At 38.6% G+C, this 27,932-nt stretch overlaps 1 protein-coding gene and 1 long non-coding RNA gene across 3 annotated transcripts in view; one reads left to right on the top strand and one right to left on the bottom strand.

Moving 5' to 3' along the window:
* The window catches only part of LOC311619937, a 342,372-nt gene that overhangs the window by 130,712 nt on the left and 183,728 nt on the right, over positions 1-27,932 (top strand). The gene's annotated exons all lie outside the window — the stretch shown is intronic.
* HSPH1 (heat shock protein family H (Hsp110) member 1) lies at positions 779-26,858 on the bottom strand. 2 transcript variants are annotated; one of them, XM_084878558.1, is made up of 18 exons: positions 26,345-26,858; positions 23,957-24,014; positions 22,005-22,145; positions 21,166-21,288; positions 19,603-19,702; positions 17,247-17,380; positions 16,454-16,698; positions 15,652-15,880; positions 13,840-13,946; positions 13,465-13,598; positions 11,487-11,695; positions 9,848-9,979; positions 7,026-7,163; positions 5,976-6,101; positions 4,742-4,849; positions 4,522-4,641; positions 3,916-4,077; positions 779-3,008 (listed from the first exon to the last, which is right to left on the bottom strand). In XM_084878558.1, the coding sequence occupies exons 1-18, from the start codon at positions 26,449-26,451 to the stop codon at positions 2,799-2,801; spliced, it is 2,583 nt and encodes an 860-aa protein (XP_084734684.1). In that variant the 5' UTR covers positions 26,452-26,858; the 3' UTR covers positions 779-2,798. The 2 variants fall into 2 exon arrangements, with proteins under 2 accessions (XP_084734684.1, XP_084734685.1); XM_084878559.1 differs by lacking the exon at positions 9,848-9,979 and having other exon boundaries at positions 26,345-26,839.

Genomic DNA, 27,932 nt, shown 5'->3' with positions numbered 1-27,932 from the left:
TTGGTCTGTCAGATCCATGTTCTAATGGACCTTTGAACTTGGTCACTTTCACCTCATTTTTCCACTTGTAAAACAGGAAATATCCTAAGGATTGAGAAAACCTGGCACAGTGCAGGGTCACTGGAAGGCATTAAGGCATTTCTCTTTATATAGACACAAGGCAGTCCCTACACCAACCCAAATGTCCACAGCGCTGAAGTAGAGACCTTGCCATAAAGAAACCCATGGCAGTCTGCCCAGGCCACATTACCTAGGCTAGGACTGGATGGAAGTTCAGACAAGCTGAATGACCTGCCTAAAAACCACAGTGCCTGGGATGAGGCATGGGGTCAGGACAATCTGGATTGCACTTTAAACAAAGTATTTTCCTCCCCAAAAGCGGCTTTTCCCACCATACCATACAACCACCTGTCATGAGGTAGAGTAAGAATTAAGGGGCCCACACTTCACTGTAGCTCAAAGTAATGTCATAAAGTGACAGTTTACATGAAAATTAAACAAAATTCTATCTTTGTTAGAGCATTTATCCAAATTGGTCTATACAATTGTGCAGGCTAATATTAATATAAAATAATCAATGTTTTTATCCTACATCCAAAAATGCAATTCTGAGGTCTGCAAACTAGTCAGTTGAGCCAATTTTTTAAAATACTGCTCATTTTTACAGAAAAGTAAGGCTGTAAAGATTTCTAACCTTTAATGAAAACAAACTGGTTTAGGTCAGACTGATATTACCCCCATTATTATCAGGTACTATGTTGAGAGAGAAAAAAACTGCTTTTTCATATTCTTTAAAAACCTTTCTTTATAAGCTTCCCAACTGTATACAGAAACCTATCTTCACCTCTCAACAGTATACAATGCACACCTATTGAGTACATATTAGTGTACATTAGAAAAACTTGAGATTACAAAATTCAAGGCTTCTAAGTGATAAAACAAAAAAAATTACAAAGTGGGAGAATGTTTGAATATTGACAAGTGGTTAAGATTCTTAATATGTTATTATAAAATCAACATTCAACATTTACAAATGAGAATGCATAGAATATTCAGTTCTTGAAATACAGAGGCAAACAAATTTAAAATGAAGTCTACACCAGACACACAAATGAAGTATGCGCTGCGAGTGTGGGCTTAGTTAACATTTAAATGTTTCAAGTTTGTTCCCAATTCTGATACTTCCCCTGTGATCATGGGTTGTTTTAAGTATTAAACTTCAGTTACTTGTTATCACCCCTACTCCTCATCTCAGTCCCAAGACTACTACAATTTCCTCCTTACACAATAAAAACCAGATAAGGTTTATTGCAGCATTATTAAGAATAGCAAAAACTTGGGAAACACCTAAATCTACCAATACTGGGATTGGTAAAAAATACTTTTAAAAAATATATATTTTATTGATTTTTTACAGAGAGGAAGGGAGAGGAAGAGAAAAGTTAGAAACATCGATGAGAGAGAAACATCAATCAACTGCCTCCTGCATACCCCCTACTGGGGATGTGCCTACAACCAAGGTATATGCCCTTGACCAGAATTAAACCTGGGACCCTTGAGTCCACAGGCTGACACTCTATCCACTGAGCAAAACTGGTCAGGGCTGGTAAAAATACTTTATGTAAGTCTTTAATTTAATGGATTTCAGCACATCAGTAAAGTTTTAAGACATTATATGGGCAAAAGTAGGTACACAGTGTCAATAAAGCTATTGTAATACTCATAATCTCCACGTTTTTTTCCTTAGGCAGAACTTAAAACCTACTTTGCCCACCCCTGTATTCACTTATTTGTCTGGGATAGTTTTAGACAGCAGATTATACAACACTATAACATAATACCCACACTGACACAGACCCCAATCAATAGAAGGCTTCAAAGATAGGCAACAAAAATCAATGCTTTTTTGAGTGGTGGATTATAAATTATGTTCAACTTTATAGTTTTAAATGTGATAAACATATGCTAGTTTTCTATCAGTAGAAAGTCATTTCGCTTAGCAAAGAGGTAGCATATATAAGCAGCAGCAAAAAAGAAAGTGATTTCCAGTGACTTCATTTCTGCTATAATAGTTTATACCACGCTCCCCAACCCCATTTTTAAGTCAGTGACAAAACCATTTAGAAATGATACCATAGATGAACTTTATTTTAAAGCTCATAAAAGGTTTCACAATACCGGCAACACACAACCTACATTTCTTCCATTTGACACCTCCACTTGACAGTGCACTATGTAACAAGTGATACATTTGAAAGATTTGTTCTGCATGCTGCTAACACATTTCACTAGCGCTTGCATTACTCAATGCATTTTAATAATATCAAAGCAAAAAGTCATCTTCTATTGGACAGAATTTTAGAAAGCCCTTGTGAAATCAGATTGTATTGTTTATAAACATCCACACACATGCTGAAATGGAGAGCAAGATGCAAGAAAACTACCTTGGCAGGAACAAATGCTTAATGTTTTTACCCACAGCCCTCTTGAACAAGCAGTATAGTTTGTTTTAGCTTTTCCAAAAGACAAGTCAATTTCCTTCTCAGTGATGCAAATGGTAATACTGCACAGAAGCTTAGTATGAATTCACAATTCCACAGGAATCTGAAAGTTACCAAGGCAATTTTCCCTTTTAGGATCATAAAGATTACAGACTTAAGCTTTTCCTTTTTCCATATAGTACACAAAAGTTCTAAACATTCTTAAAAAAGAAAATATAAATAGTCTCAGTATGTTACATAGAGTCACATACTACGGCAAAAATATTTTATTAAAGGATGAAGCCAATTTAATGTTATCTAGTCCAAGTCCATATTAATGGAATTCTTCTCGTTAGGGTAACATTCACCATTCTGATGTGGAGGTTCAGCACCAAAATTATTTTTGCCTTGATCTAAAACGTCTTCCTTTTTATCAGTATTTGGGCCATTTGGAGTTCTTTCCAGTTTGGGTGATTCAATTTTTGGTTTGGGTTGTGTTACAACAGGTTCACAGGTATTACTCAACTCCTAAAAAAGGAAAACAAAGCTAGTAATCAGACAGACTCTTAGATCCATCTAGTTCATTTTCAATTACTTTCCTACATACTTGAACCAATACTTTTCTATCAACTTCAATTATACTTACCTCAAAGAATCCCATTTATTCATTACACTTGCTCAAAACTATAGCTTGAAGAGAGAAGTGAATATTATCCTATGATGTCTCATGGACTTGCTAAGTATTCATACATTATAATCCTTGCAATAGTATGAAAAGGTAGGAATTATGATACCCACTGATGGAAAGGGGAAATCGTTCACTGAGGTAAAGTAACTTTGCCTCAAGATAAAAAACACAACAAAACCAAAGCTGAAATTCATTGTAGCCCACTGACTTCAAAGGCTCACGCTTCCGTAATTGCTTCTGTAATCTTTACCGTGTCTGAAAATCCTTCCAGACAGAAGGCAGTTCCCTGTTTTATTTCCCTCTCAACTTCCTTCAAGCCTCAGGCACTTGGCAAGGCCTTCCCTGTTAAAATCTTTACTTGGGTCCCCTCCACTGTCCAGAATTTTCTAACCCGTCTAACTATTTGTACCATCGGCACTTTATAAACCATCTCATATACTGCCATACATGTTTACTGTCAAGTCTTCTTCACACTAGCAGGGCAGGGATTTCCTTTGTACACTGGAAGTTTAGCACCTGGTACAATGACTGACACATGGCTGAACAAATACATTTGTTGAGCTAAATTAATAAAATGAAAACTTACCACTTATAAAGTCTTCTAAATTTTGTGATTAAACCAAGAAATCTGGTTTTAGTCAGGAGGAGGTGAAAGACTTATTGGAAAAAATGGCCATGTTCAGGGTTCAAGTGATTGTAACTTGAGCCCTTAAGAAAACACAGCAATGAATATACAATATCACTCACCTTTATTTTTTCCTTAATTTCTTGAGCACGTATAACAGGATCCTGATCGAGACTCTTTTTAGCCTGGGCATTCATGACGTTATTCATCCACTCCATCACTTCATTCACAGACTTCTCAACCTTCTTCATTTCTGACTCATCAATATGGTTATATTTTTCATCCTGAATGGAAAAAGCATGATCATTCAGCAGAATTAAATATTTAACATTGATAAACTTGACAAAATTTTCTATGAAGTTCAAATGCCAAAAACAAATTTCTCATTTAAAAACATCTGTTCAGCCGAGACCGGTTTGGCTCAATGGATAGAGCGTCGGCTTGGGGACTGAAAGGTCCCGGGTTTGATTCCGGTCAAGGGCATGTACCTTGGTTGCGGGCATATCCCCAGTAGGGGGTGTGCAAGAGGCGGCTGATCAATGACACTCTCTCATCGATGTTTCTGACTCTCTCTCTCTCTCTCTCCCTTCCTCTCTGTACAAAATCAATAAAATATATTTTAAAAAAAATAAATGAATAAAAACATCGGTTCATCCTAAAGTTTCCTCAACTTCACTACTAGCTGATTAAAACCTGCAGTCCCCTCTTCCTGGTACATACAGACTTACATTCTTTCTGAAGTCGGCTGCTATCTTGGCATAGTGCTGCAGCCTCTGACCTAGTTCTTCAAATGCTTTTGGCCGTTCCTCAGCTTCTTGAAATCGAACTTTAATTGGAGTGCCAATTTTCTAAAACAAAGGTAACAAATTAGTATTTGTCATCATCATGTTTTTAAAGTCTATAGTCTAAAGCACAGGCACTGCTTTCAGAGGGGAAAGAAGGGCCTACCATTAATTCTTCTAACTTGTCCACATAGGCTTGTTTTGCTTGGTCCTCTCCTTCCTCATAGAGCCAGTCCTCGGTCTTGGTGAGCAGTTCTAAAAATTTTTGATGGTCCTATATGTGAAACATGAGAACCAACATGACCAAGAGTCATAGTCAGAAATGTTAAACACTAAGTACTGCTTTTATTTCAAGGAAGGCACATGGATCAATTGGATTCTCCTCATTAAAATGTATGAAGGATCAACGTACTCTACTATCAATCCCATGCAGTATTTCCCATGAGGGATCGACGGTTATTCTTTGGCTTCTCTGTCTTTTACACTGGGACATCTGGGAATTTTTGACACTTACTGACTTACAATACTGTATCTTCAAAGTCTAATTATGGACAATTTTCACATTGAAATCTGAGTATAGAAGAGCAATTATCTTCCTACTCTTCAAAAACAGTTCGGTTGTGATAGTACCTTTCTATTCACGTCCACAACTACCAAGTACTGAAGGCAAATTAGACAAGCTGACAAATCAAGCATAAAAAACTCATTCCCATACAACTCATATAAACTATGTACTGCTATTCTAGCCTTAGGTTTGGGCTAGCTCTACCTCAGAATCACCACCATAACCAATCTAGGAAATGTTAGGGCAGAGACGAGAACTGAAATATCACAAAAATCTTGGGACTAAAATAGACTCCTAAGTTTAAACTCTTTTAACTTCAGAATTAATCCTTCAACCATCCTAGATCTCTATCTAGCCATCTTTTTTCCAAGTCCCATCTTTAACAATTGCGCTTCTGGGATTTACTCAGAAGCCTACTGACTTTGAGAGCTTAGACAAGGGCTAAGGAGATTGGGGGCTGATAAACTTTGGATTGAATGAATAAACAAGATTTTTGAGATAAGTAAGAGCAAGCTAGTCATAAAAATTTTTTTGAGGTCTCTGAAAGCAAGGGTTTTCAATTTATCTTTTTAGCCTACATAACTGTGAATGTCATAGGCTCTGAATATGATTGGTTCTTTCTTCTAGATGGTAAAAACTAAAGAATCTTAGGTATTAGCTAGATAGAAATGTTGTACACCACTAGTGAGCCTCTCTCTGGGGTTTTGTTTATACAATTTCTATTTCTAGTTTTTTTTGTTTCCAAAAAGCTTATTATATAATATAGCAGAGGTTCAAATGCTAAATTTGATATTAAGCATGTTATAGCTGAATAAAAACCAGACTCTAAACATACCTGCTCACAGATGAATTTTTCATATGGTCCACACAGCTTATCTCGGAACTCATACACATATTCCTCCACTGCATTTTTAGCATCGTTTCTTTCCTTCTCCAATTTATCCTGCATTATCATCTTACCCTGTTAGGGAATAGAAAAGGTTAATTCCAGCCTTCTATTATCTGTAATAAATTGTACCAAAAAATTAGTATTAACAGTTCTAAATTATACCTCATATAACTTACAAACCCTACAAAGTTCTTCATTTTCTAACATTATATAAAAAATTACATAGCTTTCTCATTTGAGATTTAATACTAAGGTGAAAAAAACAATTCATGGCTTTTATATTATTTTGTCTTCTTTTATGGAGTTACATGGTTGTCTCATCCTGGAATTAATATTGACCAATAGAGAATGATCAGACTACTCTGCCATATTTAAAAATCAAGGATAAACTACTTATATTTATTGTTAAATTTCTAAACAGTGTTCCTATCTGAGTGCAGAAAAAAAATGAATCTTAATCATCTCACACACTCTAGACTATGGAAAAGCACATGTTTTAACAGAAATATTCAATGTGGCCTGAAATACCAATTGTACTGTGCCCAGTGCTAGAAAATACTGGCATCAAATTTCTTTATAAGGACTTGGAATCAATTTTATACCAAGCAGAATGGTATAGATCTCTTTTGTTACAAAGATGAAAAAACATAAAATTTGTTTAAAATTTTAATTAAGCCCTCACCAGGTAGCTCAGTTAGTTGGAGAATCATCCTGACATGTGAAGGTTGCTAGTTCGATCCCGGGGCCAGGGCACATACAAGAATCAACCAATGAATACATAAATAAGTGGAACAACAAATCAATTATTTTTCTCTCTCTCTATCAATCAATAAGAAAATAAACTAAAAAGCCACTGATTTTGGTTTCATCCTAACTCTAAAACTGTATAAAACTTGGGATACTAAAAAAGATTACAGCCATTTATTAGAAATATGGACAATAGGACCAAACAACTAAAAATATTCTAAAGAAAAGATAATTACTGAAAGTACCTACCTCTGTTTCAATGTACATGTTCAGCAGGTCTCTCCCCAGCTGATAGACTAAGTTGGCCTCAACAGGTAGCTCTACATTCACTACCTTGATTTTGGGTTTTTTAGCTTCTGGAGGCTGGTCAACCTTCTTTTCATTTGCCTTGGGAAGGGGGGAAAAAAGAAAGAAAAAGAAATTCTTAAAGAATCCTTGAAAAACAAAACAAATAAAACTCCTTATCATACTGATGACATACGCAAAAATAAAATCCTCGTAACTCTGAAATTGAAGTGTGGTGTAAGCTTATCTGATTTCCACCCGCCTGTTTTTAATCAGGGCTGCAATGACATATAAGCATGGCACATTCTCATTTGGGAATTCACCCATACATTTCTTTTCATATTAAACTTAATCTCTCCTGCTAAAGCTTTTCTCCATTGGTCTTTACCTTTTCATCCCTTTAAGCAATATTTGTGACTCTGAAGAGTAAAAAATATTATTAAATTGCTGCATCTTTATAGTCTAGAATCTGACAATAACTGCAGACTGATCAATGCTAGCAATGTTAAGGTCAACACTATCTCTTTAATATATATAATACATACCTAAGTCCTTATGTCACAATATTATACCTGCTTGATTACAATTAGCACCACACTGATGAGTGAGTGCCTTTCAAAATGTTCTACTGAATTTGGAGATGACACACATATACCTGTCTGTATATATACATATATCCTTATCCCTACTACCTGCTTCTGAGTCATATTACTTCTCATAAGCAACTTCCCATGGTCAAGAAATATGTCTTAAAATAGCAAATAGAATGATGTAGCTACTGCTAATAATTTATTGTAGATTTTTCAATATATTTAAATACAGGGCTAAAGAAGTAAGCATCTTCTATGGCCTTTAATTTTCCAATTCCAAGCCTTTTCTGGGTATTTCTAATTCTGCAGGTTCTCACTTATAGAAAACAGATTGGAAGATAACCAGGAGATATATCACATGTATTCTGGTTGGCTGGTTTGGTCAAGTACACAGAAAGCTCTGCCAATAGATAACTTTGGGGAGCTATTACGATATTAAAATTCTAGGCAGTTTATAGAAAAAACTGGGACTTGAAAAAGGTTCCATTATTTGCCTAAAATTAAAAAGACAGAGATGGGATGAGAACTCTCATTTCCCAGACTTCTACTTCAGTGCTCCTTAGAAATCCCACACCTTTGAAATGCTGTAAACTCTGTCAATAGCAATGACCCAGTCAGTCTACCTCTATTCTAGTACACAGGAGAACTCTCCAATATAATGTGCACCCTCGGGGGGCATGACCACCAGACAAACAAATGGATCAGTTGATATCTACACTTAGCAAAACGCTGGAGAACAACAGATGTTTGGGAAACGAATGGATGATAGTCTGTGTCTAACAGATAAGTTCGGTTAAGAGTATCTGGCAATACAACATTAAACCAACTACTGACAAAACCAATTTATCATCACAACATGGCATTTGGCGTGGCATGAACAAGGAACCCTCCGAAGAAGTGTGTGAGAATGTTCCAAAGGGCCTGACACTGGTGCTTCCCCCTACAGCTAAGAGCATGATGTGCTACCAATGGCATGTTTCAGACAGGTGTCAACATCATCAGCACCATCAGTTAATGTCAAAGTGAGTGAGGGGAGTGATGCTAAAATCAAGGAGCTGTTACTACAAACAAAGCAGTGCTGCTCCACTGACACCATTAACACTCTAGCAGAAGAAAACAGGGAAGGCTTTCAGAAACTAGAACCAGGACCACATTGGGACCCCTATAGGAGCAATCAGGACACAGGACACTTCCACCAAGTGTAAAACATATTTTGACACCAATGAACAATCCTGTAATTCATCAAAAGTAAAGAATTCTACATTCACAATGAGAAAACAAAACCATTAATGGAAGGTTAATAATTTGCATGCAACTTGCATAAGGAATAAACTTCTGAAAAGCACAGAATGATATGAAGATAAAGGAAACTTTCTAATATCCATCTGACCATGAAATTTAAAGGTTTAGGAAATGACATTTTTAAAGAGACACAACGCAACTATTTAATTTAGCTTCCGACACATGCTGTGCAAACAGAGCAAATGAACAATTTCTGCCAAAACCGGTTTAGCTCAATGGATAGAGCGTCGGCTTGGGGACTGAAGGGACCCGGGTTCGATTCCGGTCAAGGGCATGTACCTTGGTTGCGGGCATATCCCCAGTAGGGGGTGTGCAAGAGGCAACTGATCGATGACTCTCATCGATGTTTCTAACTCTCTATTTCTCTCCCTTCCTCTCTGTACAAAATCAATAAAATATATTTTTAAAAAAATGAACAATTTCTTGGAAAGCAATCTGATTATTTTCAGATAATCCTAATTTATTCAAATTTGACACGTGACTTGAGAGGAGGAGAAAGTTCACTAGACTCTTGTAGCCCATGTATTTATCATAAGACTAATTCAAATGGAAACGAATCACACAGCCCCGGGATGTATCTATTTCTGCTCTTCACAAGTACTTTTGGCAATAGAGAAGACAACCAATGCTATGTGTTGATCTCTTGTTGCTTGGTGCGGCAATAAAACAAGAGAAGCCTTCAGGTCTAAAGCAGGAAATTCAATTCCCTTAGTTGAGCTTGAGTACCTTCATCTGGTTTTCGCTGAAAAATACATAGAAAATCGACAGGAGAAAAAAATCCTACTTAGACTAAATAAGACTATTTGGTGCTTGTTCCTGAAACTGCAATTTAATATTATTAATGATCACATGTTGCAACATTGTCCATTGGAATGAACTAGAAGCATCACTCACTTTGTCAGCATCTGGGGTTTTGTTCTCCTCTGAGGTAAGTTCAGGTGAAGGGGGAGACTGTGAGGTCTGTTGACCATCAGTTTGTACCTGGGGCTGTGTTCCAGCTTCACTGCTGTCTTGCTGGACAATTTTCTGAAATGAAAGCCCAGGCACAAAGGATGTAGAAAGCAGGTGTACTTGGAAAATGTAAAGGTTACAGGGTACCCGAAACAGTATGCTCAATTTCTGAAATCTTAACAGGTGGGGTAAGAGACTGGATAAAAGCAAAATGAACACAAAATATCTTAAAACTTCTTTGCAATTTTAAATCCATAAAAATTATCCGAATGACAGCACTTCATATAGTTAGATAACACAAATAGTAGGCATTTTAATAGATGTGATGACACTAACTCTCTATTAAGAAACTTCCACCTCGCCTTGTACAGATATTGACTCTCGGAAGCAAATGGGTTTACCTCAGACCTGTCCCAGAGAAAAGCTTCCAAAACCTAATTTAACCAGAAGCCATCAGGCATGTGGACATATCTCAATTTCAATAAACTGAACAGTTACATGAAAGAGCCAACCATCAGTTATTCAGGGGCTCATCATGATCCCTCTGTCCCCAACGCTTGTCATCTGACTAGTTACAACCAAATGACCTCAGAATAGAGATTATATGCTACATGTTAGTGACTTCCATCCTTCTGCTCCATCCTCAAGATTCTCTTTTCTATCAGAGCTTTGAGATTCTAAGGCTTAATCAACAGCCAACATTTGACTTCACAATATGTGGTCTATGTTTTTTTAAAAAAAGTGTTCAGAAGCCAGGCACTCCTGATATGTCCAGAAGGTCCCAACAGACTGACACAACAGGCATTAGAACAATGGTGTCTGTAACCAAATGAGAAAGAACACGGCCCTGGTCATTTTACTCATTGTACTGAAGTCTTTCTACATGAGAACAATACTAAGGCTCAGACACTAATGTTCCTACATGTTCTAGAAATAAGAGGTCTCTGACCACTATTGTCAAATCTTAACTAAAACACTATTCTGCCTGGCCCCTCATTTAAGCGATTTCTGATTATTATCCAGAAGTAAACTTAATAGCTGATCTATTTTAAAGTCTCTGAAAGGTCCTCTGTTAGCACTCATGCTTAAGGAAGTCTAAATTACAAACATTCCCAGTAACAACTTTCTATGCTATAGAAAGACACTTCTTTTCCTTCCTCTCACAATACAGCAAACCATGAAAATAAAAGCAAGTAAGTTCTAAATTGCCAAAACCAATTTTGACATTAAAAACAAAACAAAACAGCTTTAATATTTGGAATATAATTCACCAAATTTTTTGTAGTAGTTTTTGTTTCCCTTTTCCTTTATCACCAGCCAACATTTGACTTCACAATATGTGATCTATGCTTAAAAAAAAAATAATAATGCAAAGAAATTACTCTAATTGTCATATGCCAGGTTCAAATTAATCACAATTCACCACATTCCAGGCTATATATTAACATTATATAGCAACTGCGAAAAATCATCATTATCAAAAAAGCTAACCAAAATTAAGCAAAACCTAGTTTAACCCTTCTCTTATAGATCAGGATTAACTCAACTATGTATTCAAACTCAAAGGTTCATCCAAACTTACCTCAGCCTCTGGGTTTTCTGGAGGTCTCTGGCTGAGACACTCTACATCTGCTTCAACAGAAGGCAGCTCACTGTTCTCGGCAGGGACTTTCTCCACCATAGACGCTGTAGAGATGGTGAAAATGCCATGTGTGTTGACTCGCACTTTCACTTTCACTTTTGATTTTTCTCCATCTTTCTGTGCAGAAACATTCTGAACTATGAAGCGGCCTGAATAAAAATAAATTGACAATTTAAAAACTAAATCTACATCTCTGTAAAGAAGATAAAGGCTTCTTTATCCTGGTTGGTGTGACTCAGTTGATTGGACGCCATCCTATGCACCAAAAAGTTGCCAGTTCGATTCCTGGTCAAGGCACATGCCTGGGTTGTAGGCTAGATCCCTGGTAGGGGTCCAGCAGGAGGCAGCCAACTGATGTTTTGCTCTCACATCGATGTTTTTCCCTCTCCCTTCCTCTCTCTCTAAAAACCAAAAAAAAAAAAAAGTCATAGGCTTCTAAGAACTTAAAACTTCAAAGTACTGCTATTCCAATACCTCCCCATTTTCTTCACCAATTGTATTAGATTTAAGCCATTTAATGTATATTATAACTATAACCTCTTAAAATAGACAAGCCTCCAGTATAATTATAATTATTAATATAATATTTGGGCTTAATCTTAATATGCTGTGAAATGCCCAAAAGCTAAGGACACATTTGTGACTGTTTCTATTTAACATTTATGACCTAGCCATTATGTGTAAAACACTAATAATGGTCAGTAGTCACTATCTCCTCTCATCCTACTTCTCCTGGCAGGTGAGCGCAAACTACAGGTGAAAATCTAGCAAGTGAAAGGCTGATTGTTATCAGACCATGCTGCATTTTCATCCTACAGGGCTTTCAGAGAATGTATTTTTTCTGATTGAATAATCAAAACAGTTTTCTAGGTTTTAAATAGGTAAGGTGAGCTAAAACCTTTATCAAAACTTCAAATTATTATGCACAACAGAGTAGTTCTAGAACACTAAGGAGTTGAAAGCTGAAGCTGACCCAGATAATCCGGGCTCGAATCCTGGCTGTGTGACGAGCGGCCTTTACATGCTTCTATGGAGTAAGCTGATGTTTATAGTGAGCATGGAAAACTATGTAACCAAGAACTGTCAGTGACCATCTCCACCAATAGTAATACTGTTACTCCAGAGATTACTAAATCAAACTTAAGTAGTGTGAACATACTATGTGCAAAGCGCTATATAGTACTGAACAGCCTTGTATCGAAGGTGCTATCTACACAAACACAAGAAAGTTACAGCGAGAGATGTTGAAATAGACCTTCGTTAATGATTAATACACTAGTTTAGGAAATGATTGTTATAAGACCCATTAAAAAACAGCATTTATGCCTGGCAAATGTGGGTGTGGCTTAGTGGTTGAGTGTCAACCTATAAAATCAACAGGTCACGGTTCAATTCCCAATCAGGGCACATGCCTGAATTGTGGGCTGAGGAAGATGTCTGAGGCTCTCCAAAAGACTTCTAGAGTTACTGTGGGTCAAAACAGATGCACAGTGTCAAGCCTCTCCAAGAAAAATATACCAAAAAAGATCTACTTTTAAAAATATGTAGGTACATTTGAGAAGTAGGTCAATGGTTGCTAAGCCAGGTTTTATACTGGAATTCACCTATAGAAAGGTTAATGTTAAAAGTAGGTGGTAATTCCTTAAATATAGACGATATCAGAATAGGAAACATGCCTATATGTTCTTAAATATAGATCCTTAATAGCAGCACTAACTAGCAAGTCATTTTACCTCTGTAGGCATGTGTATTCTCAATAAAACAAAGATTTCTCCATTGCCATTATCCTAAATGTGAATGCGAAAATGCCTTCACTTAGAATTATGTTCCATGCAACACTGCTAAGAATATATGAAAAAGTTTCAAGTTTGTGCATGAAATTAAATCTTAAGAGTAAATACACAGTTAATCGCTTTACCTATTTTTGCTTCAGGGTATGGAACGCCTTGAGGATCAGAATAGAAAGCTTCCAGTTCAAAAGGTCCGCTTCTCCAAAAGGTGAGAACTTTGGAGAAGGGAGCAGCATGGTTTCGACCAAACACTTCGTGAACACTAGAGAAGAAAAGGCAGTTAGCATGTCAAGTATTGTACTTAAGCTTACTGTGCTACATAAACACAACAGGAACATTCCAAAGTCTGTATCAAGTCTACCACTTATAACACCAAAATGACAGAAATACTCTGATAGGTTTTGTTGTTGAAAAATCCCAGTTAGATTAATTATACACAGTAGTATAAAAGTCATTCTTTTATATTAAATCACATTACCTAAAAGTTATTTTCTGATACATACCCTTCAGTATCTTCTGAATCGTTGCTCCAGACCAGAGATATGGGAAAAGGAACTGCATCTGTGATGGAAAACTCTCTAACTTTAAATGCTGGAGACAGGATTGCACACTTCAAAAAAGAAAGATAGAAAGGAAGAATTACCACGAGTACATGAATAATTCCACTCACCTTTTAACAAAACTCAATTCAAACTGGATGAATAAGCTTAAATTCAAATTCAAAATTGCTGACAGTATATGTCAACTATAAAAACTTCCCACAGGTTTCTGGGAATGTTAGCTAAGGAGGCATACCCCTTAGGAAAAAACTAAAATAAAAATCCCATAATGGTTCCTGATGATACAACAGATAACCAGTAATAAATAGCTATAAATTCTTTCCTTTTTTAAGTTTTAAAGGGTAGTCCTTCTAAATAGCTCTCTCCATAGAATCTCTTGCTTTATACAAAACAAAAACCTATGCTGCCCTAGATGGTTTAGTTAAGGGGATAGAGAGTCAGCCTGCGGTCTGAAGGGTCCTGGGTTCAATTCTAGTCAAGGGCTTGATCCCCACTGTGGGGCTGGCAAGAGGCAGCCAATCAATGATTCTCTGTCATCATTGATGTTTCTCTCTCTCTCCCCTCTCCCTTCCTCTCTGAAATCAATAAAAATATATTAAGAAAATAAGCAAAAAAAAAAAAAAAAAAAAACCAAAAAAACAAAACAAAAAACCTATGCTAACCAGATCAAAACTCAAGCATATTAACTTGAAACTTCAGTTAAAACTATTTGACTATTATGCCCTAAATATAAAGTAGTATTAATTTTTTAAAATCACTAACTTCTAGATTTGGTGCTTTTGCTTTGTCAAACATCAGGCCTCTGAGCTGCCTTCTTACTTGATAAGCAGGTTCAAAGCAATTTGAAGGGGGAGCAGCTTTTTCCTAAAACCAGTTAATGAATACCCTAACCCTGCAAACTTCCCCCCACATCAATTCTGCATTACACCAGATTGCCATTCAAATTCACTCCTATATGCTTTATAACAACTGTGACACCCCACACCCTGCAGCTAATTTCTGCATAACAGCCATTTTCTGTGATACCCTAGAATCATGCCAGTAGTTTCTTATCCCGAGTTTGAGAAACACTAGTTCTGTAGTCCTTTAAATTTCCTGGATCTTCTACATTTGAAGATCATCTTCTTCCTATAGTCTTATGGACTTATTTAAAAGTAACTCCCCTTGCCGGGACCGGTTTGGCTCAATGGATAGAGTGTCGGCTTGGGGACTGAAGGGTCCCGGGTTTGATTCCGGTCAAGGGCATGTGCCTTGGTTGCGGGCGCATCCCCGGTAGGGGGTGTGCAAGAGGCAGCTGATCAATGACTCTCTCTCATCGATGTTTCTAACTCTCTATCTCTCTCCCTTCCTCTCTGTACAAAATCAATAAAATATATTTAAAAAAAAAAATAAAAAATAAAAAATAAAAGTAACTCCCCTTTGCCAGGACCGGTTTGGCTCAATGGATAGAGCGTCGGCTTGGGGACTGAAGGGTCCCGGGTTCGATTCCGGTCAAGGGCATGTACCTTGGTTGCGGGCATATCCCCAGTAGGGGGTGTGCAAGAGGCAGCTGATCGATAACTCTCTCTCATCGATGTTTCTAACTCTCTTTCTCCCTTCCTCTCTGTACAAATCAATAAAATATATTAAAAAATAAATAAATAAATAAAAATAAATAAAAGTAACTCCCCTTTGATATCTAATTAGGCACACCATGATACAATGAGGTGGAAGAGGTTCTGGCATGAGAGCAAGAGAAGGGCTTAGGAAGCGTACCTGCAATGCACAGCCTCTGGCAACTGCTTCATCTGCATTGAGTGTTGTGCTAACATCTTTTCCAAAGAATCTGGCAATTTTTTCTTTCACAGCTGGAATTCGTGTAGTGCCCCCAATTATCTCAACAGCACTCACATCTTCTACTTTGAGCCGTGTCTGTTCCATCAATGAATAAAGGGGAACTTCTATCTTTTGCAGGAGTTCAGCACAGAGTTCTTCAAATTGTGCCCTTAGTGAGTAAAAGGAACATTTTGTAAGTCTTAGAAAAATTACTTAAAGGCCAATATCTTGTTTTAAACAAATTCTATCAACCTGGTAAATTTCCTTTTTTTAAAAATCACCCAAGTTTAACTCTTAATTTACAACTTTAAAAATATATATAAATATATGAAACAGGTGCAGAAAGGGGGTGAGGGTAGAGGAGAAAAATTAGTTCTACCGAGTATTATTGGAAAAATCACTTTTACATAAAGATTGACATTTCACTTCTAAATGATTTCTGTGATCCAATTCTCATTACTCTAAATATTTATTTCCATTGATTTGAAAATATTCCTGTGAAATATTTGGTGAAACCACTATTCAATTACTGGCTTAGAAGTACTAAGAAGTGAAAAATACCAAAAAGACTTTCATTACATCTTTGCAGAAGTGCCCTAGCTCTGAGGGAGTTGGTTCAGTCTGTCCAGCAGGCAGTGCACAACTGTGGGCCAAGACACACAGCACTACAGTCAGAACCAACCACTGGGCTCTGAGCCAGACCGAGCTCTTCCTATTTACTCTTGCAGATTTCAGAACGCACCTGTTCATCTTTCCCAACACGTCCTGGTCATTCATGAAACACTCAATGCTCAGTGGCAGGTCCATGCTGTTGGAGCTCATTAGCTTTTTCAATTTCTCGCACTCTTGATACAGACGAAGAAGGGCTCGAATTTTGGATTTTGCGTCCAACTTGTACTTAGTTTTAAATTCTGCACAAAAATGTTCTACTAACTTTTCATCGAAGTTTTTTCCTCCCAAGAAAGGATCAAACGCTGTTCCCAGTACCTAATTTAGTTAAAACAACAACCTGGTTATTTTCAACCATATTTTTTTTTTTTCAACCATATTTTTTTACTACAGTGTTAAACATTCCTACTCAAACAATTTAAGACTAATAAGCTCAATACTTCTCCCTAAATAATAACATGAAATCTAAGTCGTTAGGAGAAATATAACTAAAATTCAAATGAAATACTTAATCTCGAAAATAGTTTTGACCTTTTATGATTACATAGGTGACCTGAAAAAGCTTTTCTTCCCTAAACAAGAACATTAGAGCAGCGGTCTCCAACCTTTTGGAACTCACGACCACCAGCGGTCCCTGGACCATTGTTGGCAACCGCTGCATTGGAGTATGCTGAGCCATCATCTTTGCGAACAAATCTTTATTCATAACATTACCCAACACTCTTTATTCATAACATTACCCAACAAATCTTTATTCATAACATTACCCAACACAAGACCATAGTCAAGAAGCTCAGTAGCTTAAGGTAAAGACAAATATAACACTTAATAGGTTTTGGTCACTTAATTACCATTTTTTACTTTACCTTCAATTTCCCCTTGTTAAAGGCACAGGCAGACACCTGTAGAGCTGAGTGTCCCATATCAACAAAAACCACTATCCGAGGTTTCTCATCCGGGCCTGGGAGATCAGGCTTATAAATTCCATAGTTCAAAGCAACTACAAAAAAATTAACTGAGTTTCAATTCTTTCATTCAAGGTTTCTCAGGAATTTCACTGTTATGATATAACTAGTGTCCTGGTGCACGAATTTGTGCACACTGAAAGGAAATTAATTAGAAGAAATATTTTAATTTCACTATTCGCCGTTTCTCTGTAATAGAAGTGTCAACAAAATACACAATCAACAATGACAAATTGATACACAATAGTGTGATTGGCACCAGCAAGAACTTTGTATGTATTACACATGGACAAGTCAACTTAGCCTTATATACTATCTACTAAAAGAACAATATGCAAATTAACCACCACTCCACTACACCCACAAGCCAATCAGGAGTGAATATGCAAATTAACCCACCAAGATGGTTGAGGCCACGGAGCAAGCAGGAGGCTTGGGTTTCCCCCGCAATGGAGGAAGCCAAGCTTTCCGCACACCCTGGCCAGCCCAGGCCTCCACTCAAGGCTACAAAGTTTCAATTATAGAAGATAAAGAAATCCCAACAAAAATGGTGGCAGCCACAGAGCTGGAGAAAGCAGGCTTGAGTTTCCCCTGGCGATGGAGGAAGCCAAACTTCCGCAGCCCTGGCTTGCCTTGGTCTCTGTTCAAGGCTACAAAGATTCAATTATATTATAGAAGATAAATAAATCCCAACAAAAATGGCTGTGGCCACTGAGCAAGCAGGAAGCATGGCTCTGCTCAAGACCACAAAGTTTCAATTATAGGAGATAAATAAATCCCAGATTCCAGGGCCCTCACTTGAGTCGCCAGGGAGTGTGACTGGCCTTCAGACTACCACAGGCCCCTTGCCCAGCTACCCCATGCTCCAAGGGAACCCCCACTCTGATCTGGGACACCCTTCAGGGCAAACCAGCTGGCCCCCACCCATGTAGCAGGCCTCTATCCTATCTAATAAAAGAGTAATATACAAATTGCCCATCACCCCAACACACAAGATGGCTGCCCCCATGTGGACACAAGATGGCTGCCAGATGGCCGGCAGGGGAGGGCAGTTGTGGGTGATCAGGCCAGCAGGGGAGGGCAGTTGGGTGGGACCAGGTCTGCAAGGGAGGGCAGTTGTGGGGGATCAAGCCTACAAGGGAGGGCAGTTAGAGATGACCAGGCCGGCAGAGGGAAGTTGGATGCAACTGGGCCTGCAGGGAACAACGGTTGGGGGGGGGACCCAGGCTTGCAGGACAGAGCAGTTGGGGGGGTACAAGGCCTACAGAGGAAGGCAGTTTAGGGGTGACCAGGCCTTCAGGGATGGGCAGTTGGGGTGACCAGGCCTGCATGGGAGGGCAGTTAGGGACAAACAGGCTGGCAGGGGAGCAGTTAGGCATCAATCAGGCTGGCAGGGGAGTGGTAGGAGGTGATTAGGTTGGTAGGCAGAAGCGGTTAGGAGCAATCAGGAAGGCAGGCTACTGTAAAGCCTAAGACCATCAGAAAATATAGATATTTACATTGCAATTCATCAACAGTAGCAAAATTAGAGCTATAAAATAGCAATGAAAATAATTTTATGGTTGGGTGTCACCACAACATGAGAAACTGTATTAAAGGGTTGTGGCATTAGAAAGATTGAAAACTACTGCTCTAGGAGGTAAGAGTGACCACTTTGCTCAACATTATATCCACACCTCAACCCGATGCCTAGCAAACGGTACAGCTTAGCATTTGAGAGAGAGGATCAATGCCTAACCATATATATTCAGGAAATATAGGAGGAAAACTTTACCAGTAATTGTAGTCAAGGTAGTTGTAAGACCCAGAATCATAAGATTTAGAGAAAAATTGTTTCTTAACTATAAAAACAATCTAAGAAAATTTAAAAACTAAATCCAACACAACTAATTCAAAAAATAAATATCTACAGGTTACAGTTGTTTATATGGAAACTAATACAATAAATAATACAAGAATAACTCAGTTTTGTGTACTCACAACTGTAAACCTACTTTTGCCCCATCCTGTGTGTGTGTGTGTGTGTGTGTGTGTATTTAAAAGAATTTTCTAATGAAAACAGATAAATAAATCTGAGAAAGTACCAATTTCTCATTAAATGTAAGCATCTGGAAAGCTGAAGTTGTGCTTTCAAGCCTAACACTTTAATAAACTGTATTTCTATATCGATGTGAAAAATTGTTTAGTAATTGTTTCTGATGTGTCTTAATTCTAGTTATGGTAGTATAGTCACTCTACACAAAAAGATTTTGCTTACCAGCTGTCATATCATTCATGAGTCTTAAGCAGTTTAGACCAACAATTTGTGCAGCATCTAATACAGATCGCCTCTCAGCATCTGTGAAGAAAGAGGGGACCTAAAGACAAGGAAGAAAAGAATTTTAAAATATTTAGAACACAAGAATATATACAAATTCCTTATAACAACTTGTACTAAATTCATAGGTACCTTAGCTAGGTCATAAACCAGAAATAGACCTTTAGGCTTAGTTTCTTAACATTCAGAACAGTAACTTACTTTTGAAAAGATTGTCCTAAACTTATCAAAGGATGGAGTTTTTATGGTGTTGAGAGAGGCGCTTCTAACTAGGTTATTTTTATCACTTTTCTAGGACAGTATTTAACTAGGATACTCAAGATCATATAACATAGAAGCACTTAACTAGAAAGTACATAAGACTTGGTGGCTTTCACATTTCCCCCCAAAGTATTTGTAGATGCTTCAGAAAGAGACAAAGACAAGAGCTAATGTGGGTCTCTGCTCCCCTTTCAAATCAGAACACCGCTTTCATCAGTTTTTTTCATCAAGTTAAAGAAAAATAAAAAAGGAAGGACCACTGATTTATAATTTAACTAGAGGCCCAGTGTATGAAATTCATGCACGGGTAGGGTCTCTATGACTGGCCTATGAACAAGGCCAATCAGGGCCTTCTGGCTGCCTGCCAGGGGTTCCCTTCATTTCACGCCACCCCCTGGTGGTCAGCACACATCATAGCGTGCGATAGAACTCCCAGTCTCTCTCCCGCAGGGACACTCTGCATATTAGCCTTTTATATATATATAGATTCTTTAATTTTACAAGAAATTAATGTAATTTCTCCAAGCAACAGGCAGACAACCCTGTGGTAGATTATATTCTATCCTATAAGAGGAAGAGAAGAAATTTTAGCGCTCTCTCTCTCTCTCTGTTCTTTCATATCCTAGAATATACTGCCATAAAGGTTCTGAGTAGTCTGGGAAAGCCACCCAAATTATGCAATCACACAAAGATCATGGTGTAGGTAAGTCCTGGGGAAGAGTTCATAAAGTTACCCTAGACATCTGGGAGAACAGAATTTAAAACTACTTTTTGGTGTCCAAATAAAAGGTAGGTAACCTTTGTTCATTTCAAATACTCCTTGATAACTTATCAATTGTCCATTGAAGGTAATATGTTGGCTAGTGCTGAAAATCTAGGTTTTGTCACTACTGGTAGGTTACATTTTAAAACTTCTAATTCACTGGTTTTCAATTTGAGGATTGAATTTAGAAAAACTCTCAGGTATGTATACAACTTGTCTAACAGTGAATATCCCCCATTCTACTTATCAGTCTGTATTTTCAAAAAGCCTCATGGGAGATTTTTATTTGTATCTCAAGAACCTTTGCACTTTCTGGCTAAAATAATTCAAACCTCCTCTGAAATAATCCAGACTATGCTAACAAGGCCCATAGAATTTTGATACTTAGTAACAGAACTGCTTTCACAAATTGTATTATACTTGAGAGTAACATAAAGCAGGTTAAAATAAGACACATTGCCTTGCAGAATTTTACTTACTGAAATAACACAATCTGTTACTGGTTTCTTGAGGTTGTTTTCAGCAGTTTCCTTTAACTTAGTCAACAGCATGGCTGTTATCTGTTCCACACTAAACAGATGTTCTTCATCCATGTACATTACCTATATTGAAGTAAGAAAATGTTTTAACTAGTGGAAATTAAAGTTACCTGCTAATATTAACTCCCAAATATTATTACATTATCTCTTCCAGAAAATCTCTATAGTTATAGTTGTTTAGGGGAAAAGAAAAGGAAAGGGGGAAGGGAAAGAGAAGCAAAGAAAAAAAGGAAGAAAGAACTTTTTTCCCTACTGATGAAGAGGAAAATAAAAACTATAGCAGATTTTCCCTACCCAAAGTACTTGTCAAAACATTATGGAAGGTAGCAAATTTCTACTCTAACTAAAGATCTGAACCACTGGGTTAAATATTATTTTATGTAGATCATCAGATGGGAATGCTTCTGCAAGTTTAAAAAAAGATTTCTGGTAATGTTACAAGGCTGCGTTCCAAACAATGCAACTGGACTGCACTGGACAGACTTTTATTTGACATGAAAACACAATTTAGGATTTTTAAGCACCACTAAATTTTACAATTGTCAGGAAATTATAAGAAACACAAATTAAGTTACAGCTGTATAAACTGTTTGAATAATTTTCAAAGACAATTTAAAGATATACCTAAAGTTTAGAAGAAGTAGAAAACAAAGGAATAAAAAGACTATATTGTACAATTAAGGAATGAGAGCTAAGTTTTCATTAAGAATTAAGTACCTTTCTCTATAGATGAGTTAGTTTCCTATTAAGATAATAAGTTAGTTGCTCAATTATATTACCTTTATTCCAACGCTACCATTTTTCATCTGAACCAAATCATAACTTAAGTTTTCCTTCTCTTTTTGAATGAAGGGGTCATTAAATGTTCGGCCATGAAATCTCTTGAAGTTAGACACTGTATTGTTTGCATGAGTGATTTGCTGCACAAGAAATCAGAGATTTTAAATTATTTTCTAATTTCAACATCTATTAATATTAGTACTTAAAACCATTTTACAAAAAGTCTCTTGTAGAACTCAAACCATGTGGTTATAAGTAACTTTCCCAGAGCCCTGAATTTCCCCATCAATGAATGGACTTTATTCTTTCTCCTTTTCCTATAGGTAGGCAGTGAGATGGAACAAGAGGCAGTATTGTCACCACAGACTAAAACAGATTTCAAAATATGCAAGATATACTTGTACTTCATTTCATTCTTGCTCTTCTCTAAACTTGTTTTCTACCCATTGAATGAATAAATAAGATCTAGATGTACTATAGTCAAATTACATTTTTTAAATAAAGGGTTCATTGTTATAGTCTAATAAATTGTTAAGTGGCCAGAATAAACAAATGTGCCACAAAATACCTGGATTGCTACTTTTCCAACCATTAGCATGCAATGCTAATTATCAATACCAAAAACCAGAAGAGGCAAGGAAAATTCAAAACTTTCTGAATGACCTAATACTTTCAAATGCATGTACATATTTTTTATGATTAGGCTCTGGATTAAGAAGTCCCACTTCACAACATTGTTTCACGCAAACACACCAGCAGAAAGAATCTTATTTAAAATATAGAAGTAATTAAAATAAAAGGTTAAGAAATAAGTTATCAGGTCAAAAATACCAAAACAGTTCACCAATTGCTTTTTTCTCTGACCTTTTTTTAAAGGAAGAAATACAGTTTGGTAGCATTTATTTTCAAACAATAGAAGTAAAAGCAAATTTATAATCTAAAACTCCTGTGATTCTATAACTGAGATAAAGAATGTCTAATAATCTACAGGCCAGATCTGAGCCTCAACTGATTCTCCTCACATAACCACAAAAATGCAATAGAAGTCTCTCTCCTTTTGAGTATGCATACCTATTTCTCTTCTCTCTTTTATTTTTTATCTCTTGTCTTGTTATCTCTTCCAAATAACCATAGTATCGTATTGTAGGGTTTTGAATTTTATTTCTTTTTTAGCAATACTGTTTCCTTTTTTAAAAAGAATGTTTCAGTATTTCTCTTAAAGCCTCTCAAAGGGCGTTTCATTTTTTTTTTTTTCTCCTATATTTTCCACCCACAACTCCAAGAGTTATAAGATGAGGCCTAAGAGGGAAGGACAGATGTACATTTCCTGGACACATTAAGTACTAACAGGTAAAATTAATTTCAATAGCTATTTAGCCTAATACATCTAAAATACTATCATTTCTACATGTAATGTAAATATTGGTGAGATACTTTGTAAAATATCGGTGAGATACTTCAGTTTAAGTGTTCAAAATCTCATGTGTGTTTCAATTCAGACTAGGCACATTTCAAGTGCTCAGCAGCCATGTGTAGCTAATAGCTGCAATATAAGAGCATGGTTTAGAGACAAAAAGTTCTCCCAGTCATACTTTAAATATTAAGTAACCTGAAAACACTTTTAAACACAGAAATTCTAGAAGAAACTTTTAATTCTTAAATGAGTATTATGCGAAACTTGACAAATTACATAAGTTAGAAGGTTGTGAAGTTACTAAAAATTAAGGTTGGCAGATTAGACAGTAAAAGCAGATCTTATTCTCTCATTCAATAAGACAAGAAGGGAACAGAAGAAAAAAATAACCATTCTAAGTAAGGGCTGATAAAGATACATTACATTTTGAAAACTCAACAACAGATAGGCTTAGGTATTTCACATTCCTGCATGTCCTTGAGATTTCACCTTTAAAACCTTCCCCTTAAAAATTGACCAGAATTTTAAAGAACATACCTGATTTTTGGCTGCAACTCCAATTGTTCTGTTTTTTGACCCAAATGATATGACTGATCTATAAAAAATATAAAAACATTTTTAAAACGTGTTTTAAAAATGTGGACATTTTTAGCTGACAAGAGATAAAATCTAACATAAAGTTCCTACCCATGGAGGGGAGCAAATGTAGCACAACTCTGAAGTCTAAACTTTGCTCAAATATTCAGAGGGGGTACAGGTCTGTCCATTTAACTGCTACTGAAAATCCAACCTAGGTGGTAGTCCTACTCCCTTCCTCTACCCCCCAAAAAATAAGTCTGCCCATAGCTCAGGGGACAGTTTCCATGTGTATTTTTACTTCACATTTCAATTCTCCAAGCCCCATTACTAGAAGGTTCTGAAAATGCTTCGAATAAAGGGTATTAACTTGGCCCTAGATATAAGCTTAACAAAAAGTATGGTGTAACTCTACTTCTCAGTCACCAAGTGAACAAGTCTAAATAGCATTGTTACTTTTACTGCTGTCCTGATAATACATCTGCCTCTTTTAGAATCACAAGTTTTTCTATAAACCCACATAAGTGAGCCTAAGTTATTCTTCTGGGGTATATAAGCACAAAAGAGGGTCATTCATGGAAGATTCCACTTCGAAGCCAAGTAAAAATAATGCAGAGAAGTACCACAGCAAAACTGAGTATAAATGTGAAGAACCAGTTACATTGTCACCTTGAAGAGATGAAAAGTGACCCATAATTATGAGAGCGCCTTCCAGCGCGGGATATAGAGTGGCACAGAGCGCACACACACACACACACACACACACACACACACACACACACGAAGAGTCACAAGGAGGTGCTGTAGGCGAATTAGGTTTCAGGTTCCAGAGCAGGTAGTTGTAATGGTAAAGATGAACAAAATGGGAACATACTGAGGGTATTGAGCACCAGGCTAAATCAAGTTTAAATTTGCTCTAACACAGACATCCTAGACCTAGATTTTCTGAGCAGGTGTCATGTAACATCCCCAAAACTAGGGAAGTGTTCAAAAAAACGGAGCTTTTAAGATAACTTCCCAAACATTCTGAATTCAAAGTAACTATACACTCGCAGAATGCATTTACTCATTTTCTAAGGAAAATCAAATTAATTATATTAAAAAGAAAATTACCAGTTGCCAATGCAGTTGAATCAAACATCTATTGTATCAAAAACATTAAAGGGAATTCCAATACTGCCCGCAGTTTAGTTTTGAGAGCCCTACCTGTTGTCTTTAGTTTCACAGTGGTCACTAAAGGCACATAAACAATTCTTATCCTACCTTCAGTTTTTATAGGGATCAAAGAGAACAAAGATGTCAACTGCACCCAGGCCCGGGAGCCTGAGAGGCTGTCTTCCTCCTCACTGCACTCCAACGACAGGACCCTTGGCCTCGCTACAAACAGGCTTTCCACAGGGGGGCCCAGCGTACGCTGAGGGAATAAAGTCTTCCCAGCGCTGCTAGTGTTGTCAAGTGTTTGCTTATTTTGATTTTCCATTAACTTTCATAAATGTTCATCTCCACTCAGTGATACAAGCCCATTTTACCTTTCCGTTCAATGTTTCATTCTACGACTTTTATCTTGAGTTTAAGGCATTTGAAAATAAATGAAGGCATTAAAAAGAATCACCTACGTTACTTTCCCTGAAATGTAAGCAGCTGTTTCCATTAACACATGTAAGCATGTTGTCTTCAGAAAATAAGCCCGGGGAAAAGGTTGCTTTTTAAAATGTCACCCCTTGCCCACTCCACGCCGCTGGTGAATAGAACATTTAATTCAGTAACGACTCCCATCTTAAGTTCTAGCCCTCTAGCACAAAAGCAGGCTATTTTTACTTTATCTTCTTTAAACTGGGAAAATTTAATAACTAAATTAGAATAAGATTTAGGATTCCTTTTTCATAAAACGAGCAAAAAAGGACGTTTCCATCCTCCACAGTGAAGCCAGGCAGAGGACAGCGCCAGAGGAACCAGGAGAGCGGGCGGGCAAGGGTGGATGGACCTGCTGAAGGGGCGGCGGACGGGCTCTGGAAGCTTCCAGCTCATCGGAGACTCGCGGCGGGAAGAAGGCGCCGCGGCGGGGGCGGCGGGGGCGCAGCTGCAGCTCCGCGGGGAGGCCGCGCGGGCCGCCGCCGCCCGGCGCCCCGGGGCATTCAAACCGCGGCCCCGTGGCCGCCCTCACCGGCTCCGACACCACAGCCCGGCCGTGGGCAGGTCCAGTCGGCCGCGCCCCGAGGCCCCCGCCCGTGGAACAGCGACTCCGCCGCGCTCCATCCGCCCGCGCTCCGGGCCGGCGGCCCCCAGGCCCCTCGCGCCCCCGCCGCTCCGGGTCCCGCCCTCGCCCAGCACCCCGCAGGGTCCACTTACGGGGTGCACCGGTCGCTGAATTCGTTGGCGATGGTCTCGATGCCCCCGGCCCGGGCCACCGCGATGTAGCAGCTCTGCGAGCCCACATCCAGCCCCACCACCGACATGACTGGCTGGCGGTGCGCCTCCTCCGCCCCGAGTCTGGGTCCGGGTCCCCGGCAGCTCCTCCGGCCGCGGCGCGCGGCTCCCGCGGGTCCGACTGCTTCCCGGTCACTGGGCGCCCGGCTTCCCCGGGACCGCGGCGGCTGGCAGAGGGCTCACCGGAGGCAGGGTCGCCGAGTCTCCGCGGCCGCGCCGGCTCCTGCTCCGGCTGGATCCGCAGCTGCTGGCTCCGCGCTGCGCGCCCCAGAACCGACCCAAAAGGGGAGGCCTCAGCTCCTCGGCTTTATGTATCGCACTGATCAGAAGTTTCCAGAATCTGCGGCATTTACTCACCGGCGCCTCCACCGGCCCCTCCACGTGCCACTTCCGCTTCCTTCTTCTCGAGCCTTCTCGAAAGATTCCACCCAATGGGGCCCTGGTCCCCGCAGGGATGACCGCCGTTGCCATGGCGCGGGAGAGCCGCTCCAGAGCTATTGGCTCTGCCGGCCTGGCCGCCCGCTCACGCCTCCTCCTCCCTCGCGGCCCCGGCTCTTCGCTGTTAACCCAGCGGACAACGATCAAGGACTCGAAAAATCGTCCTCTTCGTGGTTTGCTCGTGGGCAACACTGTCCGACCCCTAGACCCTAACGAGAGACTGGGGGGAGTGAGAGGACTGAGAAAACCCCCACACTGAGGGGGCGACCCGTTGTCAGGAGAGCATATTGGGAAATGTAGTCTGGCTGGCTGTCCGTGTGCGCCTTGCATGCTGGGACCTGTAGTCTCAGCCGCGGTGCGTGCTGGGACCTGTCTTTGTTTTGTAGAACTCTCGCGAGAACCGACTTTTTTACTATGCCTTTGCGCACGTTCTGAAACCTTGGCAGTGCTGTGTTGTGCGCTGGTTGGTTTTTTACTCTTGTCTGATATTGTCTAGGTTACCCCACAACTGGGGATTATGGACAAGGAATTTCCATTTAAACCGAGAATAATAAGCTCAGGGTTTCTGTTAAATATACTTGTATTCATCAGCCAAGTTATTCTTTTGTGGAATAAAATATCTGTTTCTTTTTGTTTCGTAAAGAAAGCATTTTTGGATGTGACATGATTTACAATTCTGAGGTATCACTTGCTACTCATTTTTGGTATATTTGACTTGTGCAGATTTTGTTCTGTCCTGCCAATCCTAGCCATAGATTAATTATTACATAACGTTTTATTTGTTTGATCTAAACGCTTTTTTTTTTTTTTGTCTCACCCTGAAAAGCAATATTCTTGTTTACGTTTCAATAAAGACTCAAGCATGAAAAGAAAAGGGGAAAAAATGTTGGAGCTCTGCTAGTATTTCAAGTCTAATTGCCTGATAACCTTGCTTTCCCTCAGGCTCATGGAAGTACAAGCACAGTTCAAACACACAACTAGATAAGTTAGGAGCTGTTACCTAAAGTAAAAAAATCTAACTCCTGATGAGAATGGCAATCCTTAGGTTAAATCAGAGACAAGACTAGAAACC

Source organism: Pipistrellus hanaki, assembly GCF_964339955.1.
Source record: "Pipistrellus hanaki genome assembly, chromosome: 3".
Taxonomy (NCBI): Eukaryota; Metazoa; Chordata; class Mammalia; order Chiroptera; family Vespertilionidae; genus Pipistrellus; species Pipistrellus hanaki.
The sequence above is the reverse complement of the archived record's forward strand: the minus strand, read 5'-3'. Positions and strand labels throughout refer to the sequence as shown.